Source organism: Nilaparvata lugens, chromosome 12, assembly GCF_014356525.2.
Source record: "Nilaparvata lugens isolate BPH chromosome 12, ASM1435652v1, whole genome shotgun sequence".
Taxonomy (NCBI): Eukaryota; Metazoa; Arthropoda; class Insecta; order Hemiptera; family Delphacidae; genus Nilaparvata; species Nilaparvata lugens.
This window is the reverse complement of record NC_052515.1, coordinates 1,583,121-1,598,416: the sequence shown is the minus strand read 5'-3', so window position 1 is coordinate 1,598,416 and position 15,296 is coordinate 1,583,121. Positions and strand designations below refer to the sequence as shown.

At 35.9% G+C, this 15,296-nt stretch overlaps 1 protein-coding gene across 7 annotated transcripts in view; it reads right to left on the bottom strand.

Moving 5' to 3' along the window:
• LOC111059440 overlaps positions 1 to 15,296 on the bottom strand; it is a 233,925-nt gene that overhangs the window by 87,835 nt on the left and 130,794 nt on the right. For all 7 annotated transcript variants that reach the window (XR_005572588.1, XM_039438622.1, XM_039438623.1 and 4 more), the window contains 4 exons: positions 14,299 to 14,515; positions 10,347 to 11,796; positions 8,574 to 8,795; positions 4,912 to 5,326 (listed from right to left, as the gene is read on the bottom strand). Coding sequence is in view for 6 of the 7 variants with exons in the window: in XM_039438622.1 (XP_039294556.1) it covers positions 4,912 to 5,326; positions 8,574 to 8,795; positions 10,347 to 11,796; positions 14,299 to 14,515 (2,304 nt within the window). In the remaining variant the exon portion in view is untranslated. The remainder of the gene's footprint in view (positions 1 to 4,911; positions 5,327 to 8,573; positions 8,796 to 10,346; positions 11,797 to 14,298; positions 14,516 to 15,296) is intronic.

Here is a 15,296-nt window from a genome sequence, read left to right as displayed (position 1 = left end):
CCATGATTTCAATCAACGTTAGTAGACAATGGACATTTCTGTCTACTAACTTTGGATTTCAATTGATATTCAGCAACATTGTTCATCATACAAGAATCGAAATCCTTCGATGACAAGAATGTCAATGTGTCAGATAATACTGCATTGAATCAATGTCATCCAGCATCATTAGGAATGTATCATGAATCGATGACAATCATCAATTATTGATGTAATCAATAGTTGATTCAAAATTGATTCAATATGTAACAGAGCTGCAAACAACTATAACCAGATTTCAGGAGGACTTACTAGAATTCGATAATTCAGCACTAGTGCAAAATAATTGGTTTGTTATCACTAGATAAATAGTAGACTATTCTCAGTGCAGTTTGTGCTAGCAACTAATAAATATATATAACAAATCAAGTGGTATTTGAGTGGAATATTACTAATTAATTTATCAATTTAAGTCATCTAAGTTCAAAATTTATAGTTTTAATGTTTATTTTGCACCAAAATTTTATAAAAATTGTACACGTGAAATTCCAACCTTATCTTGGAATTTGTCACCTATAAATGTGGAAGAAAAATAACACAAGGACTACCTTATTATTTCATCTTTCAATGTTATTACATTTGTGTCATTTGCATTGTAAATAAATAAATAAGTGGTACAAACGGTCTTGTAAGAACTATCAATACGGTAGTTCCCAGTGAGTATACACATTCTATACTCACTGATAGTTCCTAACTATGAAAAAATAGAAGAACAAATTCAAAACATCTTGACAAGAGAGTCGAAAAAACTACACAAATCCAAGATATTCCTAATCCAAATTCATTATTCTTTGGAAGATTGTTGAAAAATTGAAGAGTAAAAAGCCACTGAGTGCAAGCTGAAGCGTATCCATCGAGAGAAAAGCAACATGAAGCATTAAACCCCAATTAGAGATAACCAGAATGTGATGTAATCAGGTGAAATATTCCTTCTAATGTATAATTTCAGCACAATCAATAAACTGCACAAGCCTACAGCTCGTGTGGACATCAACCTCAACTGCATGGGACTGGGTAAATCACAAGAAACCGAGATTAGAGCAAAGTTTGGAAATCGTTGTTGAAGAGTACCTTCCTATCTAGTATAGATTCAAACATCCATAGACTTATTCATAGACTTCATCTATTGTATTACGGTACCTAGTCTACATTATTCTAGATTGTATTTTCTTCAAGATTGTTCTTTCACTATTCAAATATTTGAATTGAGATCAAATAACTGAATAAGACTACAGATGGAAATAAATTGGAAGTTGCAGTTGTTAAAATGTTAATTAATGAATAAATTTTATTAAACGAAAATCCCAATTAAATGCTGTAAATCACCCCGAAGACTTCTGCTACTGCAAATATTGACAACAGGGTAATCAGCTAGATGGAAATTCGATGAGCGCTACTGTACAAAAATTATTTGTCAGCCTGGGCCGACGTAGCGCTCATCGAATTTCCATCTAGCTGTTTACCCTGTTGTCAATATTTGCAGTAGCAGAAGTCTTCGGGGTGATTTACAGCATTCAATTGGGATTTTCGTTTAATAATAATTATTAACTGGATAAGAGTTGCATTTATAAATAAAGACGTAAGAATCGGCCATTTCAAACACAATAATAGTATAGCCTACATCATTCAAATCGTGACAACCAACTAAAATGATAATAAATTCATTTTTAATTGAATAACATTGAGGAAACTATGTGCCTGAATTTTCTAAAATATCTCTCTGATATTGATAGTAGCCCATAGCAGCCTAAATGTACTAACGTATATATTCTACCTAATAAGAGGCATGATAATTATTATTCTTGCAATACTGTAACACAAGAACTTGTACAAACCTGATTACTATATTTTCTATACGACCATTTAAAAAATAGCCTACAATATCAAAATTAAAAATGACTTGATCTTCAATACCAATTTAATTACTATAGTCTATAAGAAATTAACAATAAAAATTTAATATACTAGGGCTCGGTTGCACAAAAGCCGGTTAAATTTAACCGTGATTAATTCCACGAGAACCAATTAGAGAAGGCGTTTTTGAAAAGACGGCTTCTCTGATTGGTTCTCGTGGAATTAATCACGGTTAAAATTTAACCGGCTTTTGTGCAACCGGGCCTGGATCTTTCTACCAGAAATGCATAAGAGCTTCTAAAAGCTTCCAAAATATCATTAGTATGATAACTAGAAATCATAAACAAGGCCTCTTGAAATAGCAAGTTTCTCTGGTTCAATTCTGGAGCTACCAATTTGAAGATACTCCGAAAATCGGCAATGAATTCACAAATAATAAAAAAATATTCACACTAGGATAAAACAAGTAATTGACGAAAACTGATGAAATGGTGCTATGAATATATTAAATTATTATCAGAATCAAAAACGTGATTCATAGTTCCAAAAATGTTGTCTCATAAAAGCAGAAATGGTAGTAGAAACAATAAAACCTAGACTAGAAAGTACTGTGCTTCAAAGAGAGCTGATAACAATCGGAATAATTACGTATGAAAAATTACATTGAAAAAGTGATTTATTGATCAAAAAAGTGAGTGTTTAAAACTGGAACTCAAGAGGTGAAGACTTGGAAAAAATATCATCGATTCCAAAATATATTATGGAAACATCTAAAAGAGGGAAAGAAATGAAATAGAATAGAAACTAATACAACAATGAAATAGATCTTTTGTAAAATAGAACGTAAACTAGCAAGTTTCAAATGAAGGAATCAAAAACTATTCAATTCGAAAAACTAATTTGCAATCAGTAAGAAAGTGCATGCCTATACTAAGAGCCGTAAAATTTATAACTATTATAAAATTAGAGCTGCATTATAAACTCACATGTCTGGAAAAAATTATGGAAGAATAGAACTGTAACAAGTGACAATTCATTGATTTATCTGAATATCAATAATTGGAAAATTAAGTACTCTATGATGAATATAATCAGAAATTAACCAAGTCAATCAGAAGTCCAAGTAAATCAACTTACATCTGTTTAGTTTCCACATGAATTCTGAACGAAATTTAATTGAAATTACATCCTAAACGAACCTTACTAAAATTAGTAGGAGATAAATATTCTTCAAACATCAGCCAGATTTTGATAGAGCAAGATAAATTTGACAGACATGCCAAGCGAAGATTTCCACCAATATCAGTAGGCTTAGGCACAGTTTCTAGGACACTTATCAATTTTAATGGATCATTAAATCTATTGGTTCAATGGCCCTTTGGATTCAATGAGTGTCCTTGAAATCGAGCCCAATGTCACAATGCATGAAGAGAATTAGATTATCAAAGCACATTATAAGCCAGCAATGTTTAGTTATTCCCAAATATAAGGTATTCGAATTGAGAGTTATAATGTAGATCATTTTGTATATCCGAGTTCACCCGAAAGTAAATGAATATTATGATCTTTCCAATAATCAATCAATCTTTAAGAAGTCTCTTAGATTATAAGATTATTCAATCATTGAAATATATGCTTGATTGCGCAAAAGCCTGTCCAATTTTAATCATAATTAAACATCTTGAGAACCTATCAGAAATGAGAACCTTCTTTTCAGAAATGGCTTTCTCTGATTGCCTCTTGTGTCTTGTGTAGTTCATCATGATTAAAATTTAACAGGCTTTTGTGCAACCGGGCCACACTCAACTCTCCACAGCACTTCCTCTGTTAATTGTAAACAATTCTTCTTAAATTCGGCAATTGAACAAACTCAAAAATGTAGGAATTTATTGGTATGTTGAGATCATTGAAGTTATCGCCCCCGTTGCACAAAGGCATGTTAAATTCTAACAGTGATTAAACACCATGAGTGTCAATCACAGAAGCTTTTTTCCAGAAATGGCCTTCTCTAGTTGTCATTTGATTGTGAATGAAATTTAACAGGCTTTTGTGCAACGGGGCTATTAGTCAACTATTCATATTATCACCTCTGTTAATATTGTGAATTCTTTTGAAAGTCGGCAAATGAACAAACTCGAAAATATAAAAATTTATAATTTTTTGCCGGTTGCATAAAGGCAAAGGCAAATTCTAACAGTGACTAAAAGCCATGAGAGTCTTCTTTTATCAGAGAAGCCTTCTTTCCAACAAAATTCTCAATATTATTATTAAAATTTGTGGCCGATAAAAATTGTGAAGTGTTTTTCTGTAGCAATAAATTAATCTGATTTATATTTTGGTTCTCACGTCATTAGATCACTATTGAAATTCAACAGGCATTTATGCAACGGGGCCATAGTCAACTATCCATAGGCTATTATTACCTCTCTTTATTGAGAATTCTTCTTAAATTGGGCATTATAATTGAACAAACTCAGGAATGTGACAAATGATAGTTCAATGAAAATCATTGAAGTTAGGCTCAACTCACACTTACGCGACTCAGGTTGAGAAGAGACTCGACTCTAGTCGAGAGCATGTGTTTTCAAATGATGACGTCGCGGAGACTAGAATCGACTGGTCTGAGTGTCACCATTTTGGAACAACATGCTCTCCACTAGAGTCGAGTCTCTTCTCGACCTGAGTCGCGTAAGTGTGAATTGAGCCTTATAGCACAGAATACAAATATAGCATATTATAGAAGTTTTCTCTGCTTATAGTCATTTGGAACTGTTCATCAATTTCGGGACACTCTGTATTACGGATATACTCTTTTACAGTACCTCCTCTGTTAATAATTTGTAAACAATTTTTCTAGAATTGGGTAATTGAACAAACTGTGGAATGTAAAAAAATGATAGTTAAGCTGAAAATCATCAGAGTTATAGTAATTTGGAACTGGTTATCCATTTTGGGACACCCTATATTATTGACAACAGCTCAGTGCAGGAAAAAACTGATCAAATTTGGGTAATTTACCTTCATCGTCTGAAGAGTAGCTGGTATAACGGTTGGCAAGACTGGCCGACCTCCTACCGTCCTGGGATCGACTCCTGGTAGAAGCAGATCTCGACGCCTGGTCGTCTCGGCTCCTGGTAGAAGCAGATCTCAGCGCCTGGTCTTCTTTCCTCCTAGAAGATCTCATCTCAGGCATCGTGCTGACGGCCCGCTGGTGATCAACAGCTGACAGCTGATCAGCTGTTGAATTGACAGCTGATAGCTGAACAGCTGACTGATGGTCGGCGGACAACGCCAGCTGTTGCTTGTAGTGTTTGAGCTCCTGGTGTGTGGTTGACCGGCCACCGGCCGACGATGACCCGGAGTTTTTGCGGGTGAGCGGGGATTGCAGCATACGCTGTTTCCATTCTAGGAGACGTTTCATTGATTCTTCTCTCTGCAATTACAATAATTATTGTGATTGTATAATTCAGATCACGTTAAGACTATCAAATCCAAAACAGTAAAAGGATGAAATGAAGGAGAAGAAGAAGAAGGAGGAGGCAGGCAAAGAAGAAAAAGAAGATAAGGGGAAGAAGAAGAAGTCAGGAGAAGGAGAAGATATGGTGATGGAGAAGAAGAAATAAAAGACGAAGACAGGCGAAGAAGAAGGAGATAAGCGTAGAAGAATAAGAAGAATTAGAAGAAGAAGAAGAAGATGAAGAAGAAGAAGAAGAAGAAGAAGAAGAAGAGAAGAAGAAGAAGAAGAAGAATAACAGAAAGAATACAATAATAATTGCCCAGTCAAAAACAGGCTTTTATGAAAAGATTGAAATTACACACAATTTGGCAACGCGGAGTTACGGACATTATTCCCCCCCACCGCCAAAGTCTCAAGGGTAGAAAAGGAGAGCGCTATCTGCTTTGTCGGATGATAGTCAAGTATAGCAACACCAATGTTGATCAAATACTACCATAATTACGTGGACAACCATTGTTTATCAAATACTGCAATATTATATAGTGGACCTCACAAAATGAAACTTAAAAGAAGAAGAAGAAGAGGAAGAAGAAGCAGGTAAGGAAGATGAAAAATGAAAAGACTGGCGAAAAGATAGGCGAATAAGAAGAAGACAGGAAGATGAGGAGGAGGAGAAGGAGAAAACAGGAAGAAAAAAAGGTGGGAAGGAGAAGAAGAAGAAGAAAAAAGGGGTGAAGTAGATGAGCATGAAGATCAAAAAGAAGAAGAAGATGATGAAGAAAAAGGAGAAGAAGAAGAAGAAGAAGAAAAGGGGAAGGAGAAAAAGAAGAATAAGAGAAAGAAAAGTTATAAACGAAAAACTGAAGAAGGTACATTGTCCACGCTCCCAATATTCTGAAGCCAAAGCAACTCAAGAAGCTGTGAGCTGTGAGCCTGGCTGCTAGAATTCAGATTCGGAACCCCCGCGCTATCTAGCGGGAGAAGCGTGAACTACGTGGAGCTGAGCGATAGCAGCACAGACAGGAAATCAGTCCATCAGTTTTAATGAAATTGTGACTTTACCGTGGCTTTAGCTGGTAAATTTAATAGGACAAAAGTTTTAGAACGTGAAATTTTCTATCGATTGAGACGAAATATTATTCTCTCACAAGTTTGAGGGATAAATACGGATTGCTTAACCGTGGAAGTGACGAATTGAACCGATTCATAGAGCTCTTCAGTTTCTTTCACGAATTGTTGTCAAATACTAGTGAAATTGAACAATCATCAGCACAATTCGATAGACAAATTTTTTTCTCTACATTTCTTGTCGAATAACATTTTTCGATTAACTGAGCTTGAAGGCCGTAACTTTCATAAAACTGAAACCATGTTACAAAGTTGTTCGGTTTGTGAAGTTCTAGTTACATTTTCTGACGCTAGGTGTCAGCAGCTTACGGTCGCTGAATTTCTGTAGTCTGTTTTCTCAAGTTTGATTGGTAACTGAGATCTGAGTGCTTCCGAAATCTCAGATAAAAAAATTGGTAGTTGGTTCAGTTTTTCGATTATAACTTCTAAACGGTTCGTCGTAGAAGAATTTAGGTGATATTCAATTTTGTAGACAGAAAAATTCTCTACAATATATAATGGAATATCATGATCCAACATATAAAAATAGACAAGAAAGAAAGCTGAAAAAGTGTATTAATTTGTACTCTTCTGAAAATGTTTTGGATTCCGTATTTCGCTTAGAACTTCTAAACGGCGAATTGTAGCTGAATTTGAGTGAGATTAAATTTTGTATACAATAAAATTCTCTATAATACTGAATCAAATAATATATTCTATGGTGTAGAATAGTGCTGATAGAGAGCTGCAAAACGTGATGTGAATTATTCTGATTTACTGAGAGTGTTATCGGTCCTACTTTTGCCAATAATTATTGGAAAGTGGATCATAGCTGAAATCAGGTGTGACCCAATTCAGAGAGGAAGAATTTTTCTAAAATATCATATTTGGTACCCAATGTATTAAAATTGATAATGTAGGTATTATCCAGGTAATAATGTAGCTTAACAGATTTTGTCTATTTTCATGCGTTTTGTATGTAATTAAGGATTTTTTTCAGGTTGAGTTTGTCCATTATGGACTTATTCGACATCTTTCTCTTCGAAATTAAATTTTCTACAAGTTCTGTGAAAGCATATTTTGTGTTTATTGTACATTTAACATAGTGAATCAGCTTCAAACCATAAAGGAACTTGTTTTTCAGGACCAAGTCTCGCGTATTTCGTCACATATCTTAAAAATTACTGTAGCTACAGGTCTGGAAACTGTTCTATCCAATTTTTCAGTTAATTTTACATAAAGTACGCTAAATTGTACATCTTAATTAACAGCCTACAGATACCCGTAGGGCTCCGTTTCGGCAGGGGAACTGGAATCTTCCATTCTGTATAACTAGGTGACTAAGCATATTCGGAACTATGTTAATTAGAACTTTTTTCTTCTTTTGATGAGTGGAATCACGTCCTGACGTATGGGCACTTTCCAGAACATTCTGTATATAACATGAATCTCACTATAGATAGACTGATACACTGTAGTTGAAGTTGATATCCTAATGCTTATTAACAAAAATGAACAATTAACATTACATCAGGATCAGATATACTGGGATAACGTGAATGACAGCTATTTTCTATTGAAATCAGTTAAAAAGGGAGAGTGTTTTTTTGTAGCCAGTGTAGTTTACTGTTATGGTATTACATGTTTTTAATTGGATTGTCCATCATTCATTTTAAGTTTTGGAAAATTCTTTTATAACTTGGTATTTAATTGCATTACTATAGTGTATCTACCTTTTAGTTTTACTAACTTTTTAGTCATTAAATATAACTGGCTGTTTCTGCAGCCAATTATTTGTTTTCTTTCTACAATATCAACTTTTACTCATATCATTTTCTTTAATCTGTATTTTTCTCAAATTTAGTTTAATATATTAATTTTCATAATTTTGGTTTATCGATTTTAAATTCAGCGAATTACGCCAGGCCCTCAAAAACACAGGCTTAAGCCTACTTGTGAGTCTCTCATAACGTAAGGGTATATTATATATAAATGTACTGTAACTATACTGTATTATTTGTAAATAGTGAGAATAAAGTGATTTGATTTGATTTGCTATCAATGCCTCCCTATCATTTCTACCGACTTTATTAAGTTAATAATTATCAGACCATACCTGTTGAATCTTTGTACCGCTCTCCCTGGGTTCCGTGCTGTTACGTCGCTTGAAAGCCAGCTGACCTGTTTCCATGAGGTTATCAGGGTGAGTGACCTTGGGGTCGAAGTCAAGGTCATCGGGCAGCTGTCTTGCCAACCTCGCACTAGCCGACCTCACAAACGGGACAGTGCCTCGGCTCTCCACGTAGTCGTTCCATTTGCGTTCTTGGCGTTCAATTACCTGACAAGAAATTGACAAATTAATGATATTAAATGGGAGCTTTCATAATGATTCTGCCCAGTCAGACACAAAAGTATACTATATTGGTCCTAATAGGAGTATTCATATAAATTATCCTCAAAATCGTTCTACTTGCAAACCTGACCAAAAAATTTGAATCATTATTATCAATTCATTAGCACTTGAATAATTGCAATATCTTAGTAATTTCCATCTGTAAATAGTTATTTGTGCAACTAGTGCGCAAAGTGACAGTTTGCTGCACCGAAAGAAACAGTTACCATTGAATATGAAAAGTGAGTAATTATGGGTAAAATTCCCTGAAATCCATCAAATGTTTTTCTGTGTAATTTTATTATTAATAAAAACCTTAATTTATTTAAAATTGAATAATAATAATAATTGAATTATGATGATAAGTAATTCAATTGAAAATTTTTGTGACTGCTTGAAGGGGGTGTATGTTATGTAAGCATTGAAATGACTATAATCAAGGCAAGGCAACGCCGTTCTCCACTGTCATTCATTATAACGTGGGCCTCACTATGAGTATTACCAACTACCTTTTGATTTTGCTGCACTGGTGCTCCATATAACCTACTAACTATTTTGCGTTGTCATGCTGCAAATCTGGAGTACGCAAAGTACTCACTTTGCGCACTAGTGCGGAAAAGTGATTCTTTGCGGCCTGCAATCAGTGCACAAATTGTCACTTTTCAAGGTATCTGTAGGAAAAAATTTAAAATTGATGATAGTAGATGGGAGCTTTCATGAAATCTGCCTAGCTGCGCAGGAGAGAATACTATTGGTTTAAATGGAAGAGTTCACACAAACTCTCCATGTGATTATTCCACCTTTCAAATCACATCAAAATACAATATTTATTCCATACAAAGCCAATGATTCATCAGGCTACAAAAGCATGCAGGCAAGTCAAACATAATCGTACAATTGATTATATACGACCAAAATTACACAAAAAAAATAATGAAGAGTAGGCACACAATATAGTGCACTTGAATACAAGACGGAATATAACTTACAATAAAATTGGTTACAATATAATATTGGTTTTTACTGAATAAAATAGTATTCTTCCATTCTCCTTTCGTGTTATATAGTCTACTCAATATATTCAAGAGAAACATGAAAAATATGGGTCAAAGTTTACAAATAGTAAAGAACAGAAGGGAGGTTACTAGTTGATCCAACGAATAACTAGGCTAACCTTATATGAAAATTATTTGAAATGTTTGAGAATTATTCATCTCTTCAACTCAACTATCCATTCGATTATGTTGTATTTTTGAGACTTATTGTATTGTTACTTAATGATTATGCTTGTAGACTATGTAAAGATGACAAACATGACAAATTTGTCAACAAATCTCATTGATATTGATTATGTTTAGAAGCAAGTAGCAGTAGGCTACAAAAGCATTCTTTTTCTTTGTGTCGTATTCACATTCATTATGCACAGAGTTTATTGTTATTTATTATTCACATTTTCCTTATTTTTTAAAATATTTTTTTCAGATATTTCATTCTTACCTCACAATGACTCCGCATTGTAGCACTCCCCTGTGATTTGGTATGGTTGTAACTGACGGCTGCATCATAAGGCATCGACCCTACACCAGGAAAAGCCACCTGTTTCAAGGACGGTGTAGTCGCCCTAGATGAAGCGTTGGGCACCTGAATTTGAGGAGCCACAAATGAAGCACTCTGTCTCATTTTCCTCGCATAACTCTCCTCTGACCAATGCTGTTGAGTGTCAAAGTCACTAGGATGCGCTATCTCCATACTGGACTTCGGTCGCGGTTTCTGCTGAGCACTACCACTAACCCTCCGCTGACTCTGTGGTCTCACAGGTCTGCCGTCGTATGAGTCTCTCTCGCTACTCTGTGGTGTGGGGGAATGGTACCTGGTGTCATACTCTAGGAAGTCCGCACTGTGAGGTCTCACCTGGAACCGCCTCTGGCGTTCCTCCACACTTTCCTGAGCTTGGTACCTCCTGTATTGCACCTGGTAGGCTCCTGGTCCTTCTGGTTGATAGGATATGGTACCTCCTATAACTCCTGGTTGGTAGGCTCCTGTTGCTCCTCCTATAACTCCTGGTTGATATGGAGATGTACCTCCTGTTCCTCCTGGTAGATATGAAGATGTTCCTCCTGGTTGATGAGATATGCTACCTCCTGGTTGGTATGGAGATGAACCTCCTGTTGCTCCTGGTAGGTATGAAGAGGTTCCTCCTGGTAGGTATTGTATGCTACCTCCTGCACCTCCTGGTATGCTACCTCCAGGATGATACGGCGATTGACAACCCCTATGATGCACATTCGTGTTAGCAACTAAATCAGGATTATTCTGGTAGACATCCTCATAATCAGCGCTGCGTTGTTTGACCCTCACAGCCTGTTGAGCACAAGGAGTTGCGTTATTTGACCTCCCATAAGTATCTGGAGTTCTCCTCTCAGAGTTATTCATCAATTGAGCAGTGGAAACTACGTTAGGGTTGTTACAGCTACTGATATTGTTGATCACGTACAGGTTGTTCACAGTTCTGTGATGAGAGTGTTGAGCATTATAGACGACCCCTTGTTGAGGTTGAACATTCACTGGACCCCTGTTATAGGTTTCCTGTTGAGGAACTCCCCTGTTATAGGTTTCCTGTTGAGGTTGAGCACCCATCCTCGAGGTTCTACCTCCCACGTCATCATGGTGACGTTCCGGAGATCTTTCAGTCGAAGAACTATCGTTGAGACGTCTGGGTTTCGGAGGTGCATTCGCGTACAAAGGTTGGTAGCCTGGAGGCAGTTGCATGTTGGTGTGACAGGTCTGCCAACTGTTGTTGGTATTCTGTGAGGGGATGTCGTTGTAGGTGTGGTGTGGTTGCAAACGTTGGTTCGGTTGGAAGCCTGAGTCGCTGTCTGATGTGTTGTTGTTGTTGTTAATGTTATTGCGGTTGTTTGTTGAGCCTCCGGATCTGTGTTCGTCCCAACTGTCAAAAGAAAGAAGATTTCATCAATAACAATAACTATGAGATCATTTCAAATTATTTAGATAAAATAGATAGCTTCATATTAAATTCAATTCAAATTTATTCGATACTCACTACTCGACTATACTTTTGAACCGACATAGACTAATTTTTTGTGACCTATAATAGACTTCCATGTCGTTTCTAAAGGTGCGTACAGATTTACGTGCCGCGAACATGAGAAATTCACTTTTAATCAGCTGATGCCAAGCTTTTTATATCAGATATAGTCAGATATAATTTATCAGATATAATACAGATATAGTCCGCTGATTAAAAGTGAATTGCTCATGTTCGCGGCGCGTATATCTGTACGCACCTTAATGTATTCAAAGTGATCGTCAACGAGCAGTTGTAATTGAAAGTGAAATTCAAGGATAGAATAGCTTTATCCTTGTAAAACTTCAAATAATGTGAATGATGAAGGTATAAAATATTTTCTCTCTCTATTCCACATTCACTTTCTATTCACGGTCAAGTGTTGAAGGAGAGGATATCCTCGATACCCTCTCTGAGAATGGACATCTAAAGGTCCAAACTTCATCGTTTCGTGTGGAAACATTACAGTTAGACATAAACTTTCCCATATTTCATCATATTTCTTGCTCAATATTATTGTAAAACTGTCTGTATGTTGATATGATTCACCATATTATTTCACTTCTACTAGTATTTATTTTCAACGCTAGAACGTAAGTTGAATTTTCTTTTGTTAAAAACATGAATAAAGGAATCTGAATCTGAATCAATTCGGTTGGCCAGCGCACAAAGTTAAGTTTTGCTGGCCTTGTCAGATAAAATAATGCGCAATAGAATACGGTAGTTTCCATGTTAATGAATTGACATCGCTGTGGAATTGTCTGGAGGATGAGAACTACTTGTGGAATCAGATTTTATATCAAATAACAAGGATAAAATCTATGTAGGAAATTGAACAATATGATAAGACCACTGCATCAGATATCATAATATTCAAATTTGAAATCGACAGCAGCTGACAGCTGATTTTGGACCTACAGTCACAGTCTCATAAGTTGATCCCTACAGCAGGCTCTTCAGAGAGAGACTTTGAAACCCTGCAAACAATGTTTTTCCACTTCTATGATTGCCTAAGGGTAGCTCCAGGGTAGGATCACATTGGATGTACGAATGCGCAAGTACACTTCAGATCAAAACAAAGATGAGGAACAAGATAGAGCCATAGAAACACTAACTTTATTTCTTGCTTTCACTGGACGAAACCAGCAAGTGCACGCGTTCAGTGTGAGTGTTCCTATTGCTCATTCCACATTTTGTTCCTTTTCTGCGTGCTTGGTCATGCATGACAACGTGTGCACTTGCACATAAGTGCATCAAATGTGATGATACCCTAAGAATTTTCCGGAAGCATGACCTATGTTTGATTACTTCTAGTTGCAGCTACCTAGAACTCAGGGGCGAGGCGTGACTTTTTGGCTCTATCATTTCCAGGAACAATAATTCAGTTGAAAACTTGAATGAAAGCTGCATCCCCTACTTAAAAGATAATGTTTCATTTTGGACGATTTTTTGTCGAGCAAGATGACACGTAGTATGAGATATGCTTACTATTCAAAATCCTAGAGTTGAAAAATCTTGAACTTGGCTAAATTTCAAGCTCGGAAACTGGCACTCAATAATTGAAATTGATTTCGAAAATTGATATAAAATTCTTCATTGATTCAACAAGTTCATCATAAAAAATGACAGGGAGGGAGAGAAAAAATAAGGTAACCTTGTGCTATACTGCTATTCCTCTTCCAAATTAAGATAAGGCTACACATAGTCCAAGTCCGAAATAGGTTAAGTCTTGTAGTTGTTCACTTCAATAAATTTTCAGTTATTAATTATTTTCACAAAGTAGATTTCTAAATTTAGATGATTCAAAACCAAACATAGGAGAAATAATAATTATCAAAAACAAATGGCAAACAAAAATAATTAACGTGCCGTACGGTTTGCAGCACTGGCGCGGAACAGTGGAATCGCAGAAAATAGCGATGTATTTGACCGTTTACTCCACCATCATTTACGGGGAGAGGGAGAGTGATGATGCAGAAAAGTGGTGGTAAACAATGCTAAATAGCATTACTGGAATCGCATATTTTTGAGAATCACATATTGAGCGGATGGAACTGATGATGGAGTAGTCTACTTTATTCAAACTTGGCGCGCTCGCAAAAAACGTTTCTCTTTTGGTTTTTTCATCTTATTTGTGTTTATTTTGATTATTTTCAATTTAATAATAAATACACATTACATATCGATTTCTGTCCAGTCATCGGCGAATCCAGAGATGACCGAATGCCTCGCCTCTGCTAGAACTACTACAAAAAATGGCTAGTTGCTAGCCACTAGATTCTCTAGTTTTTATTCAATCAACCCATTATATACTATCTAAGATCGAGAGGAAAATCACAGTTTTCAGTAGATATTTCTAGTTACCAGTTAGCAGAATCCTGTAATATGGATGCCAGACTAAGGGCATTCATCCACTGGGCCATCTGTTGCTGGGATTCAGCCGCGAAGTAGTAAGTGCGCATGTTGGCGTGCTCTGCCTTGAAGCTGAACTTGCGGCTGTACAGCTTGTCATCCGAGGAGCAAGGTGAGATTCGGTACGATGGCAACAGGATGGAACCCAACAGCTTCTCCTCTTCTTGTCCTAAAATAGAAAAAGACAGAAATTCTTTATATGAATTGGAAATAATTGGAACATGAATTGAATAATTGGAATGAAATAAAAACACACATATATTATGGAACGGGTTCTACTGTACAACACATCGACAGTGACTCAGTCGAATCAAAATATTGGAAGTGGAATATAGTTCAGTAGTTATCAATACAAAAAAGAAGTGGCCTACATCGAATCAATAGAGAAGATGACATGAGAATACATCAGATGTATGAAATACAGAAGATGAAGAAGTCAGGAGAAGGAGAAGAAGTAGAAGAAGGAAGAGGAAGAAGAAGAAGACAAGAGAAGAAGGAGGAGACAGAACGAGAAGATAATGAAGGAGAAGAAGAAGATGAGGAAGTAGGTTGCAGGAGAAGAAGTAGAGGAAAAGAAGTGGAAGACGATGAAGGAGAAGAAGTGACGAGGGGAAGAAAAAGAAGACGATATGTGGAGAAAGAGAATAAGAAGAAGATGATGATGTTGCAAAATAAGAATATGGTATCAGAGAGATTGATTGATTGATTGAGTACTTTATTTATGTAGATTACAATATATACTGGCTTATACACTTATATACAATAGCTGACAATACAGCAAAATTATGGATGAATTTACAAAATATAAATTAAGAAAATAATTATTGAGCTGTATATAGTAAGAAAAAAAAAACAATTCGTAATAACTATAGATAAAATAGATAATATTGTTATGCATCTACATAAATTGGCGGAGCTTTGGACATATCAATGTCCATTCTTTGGAAAGA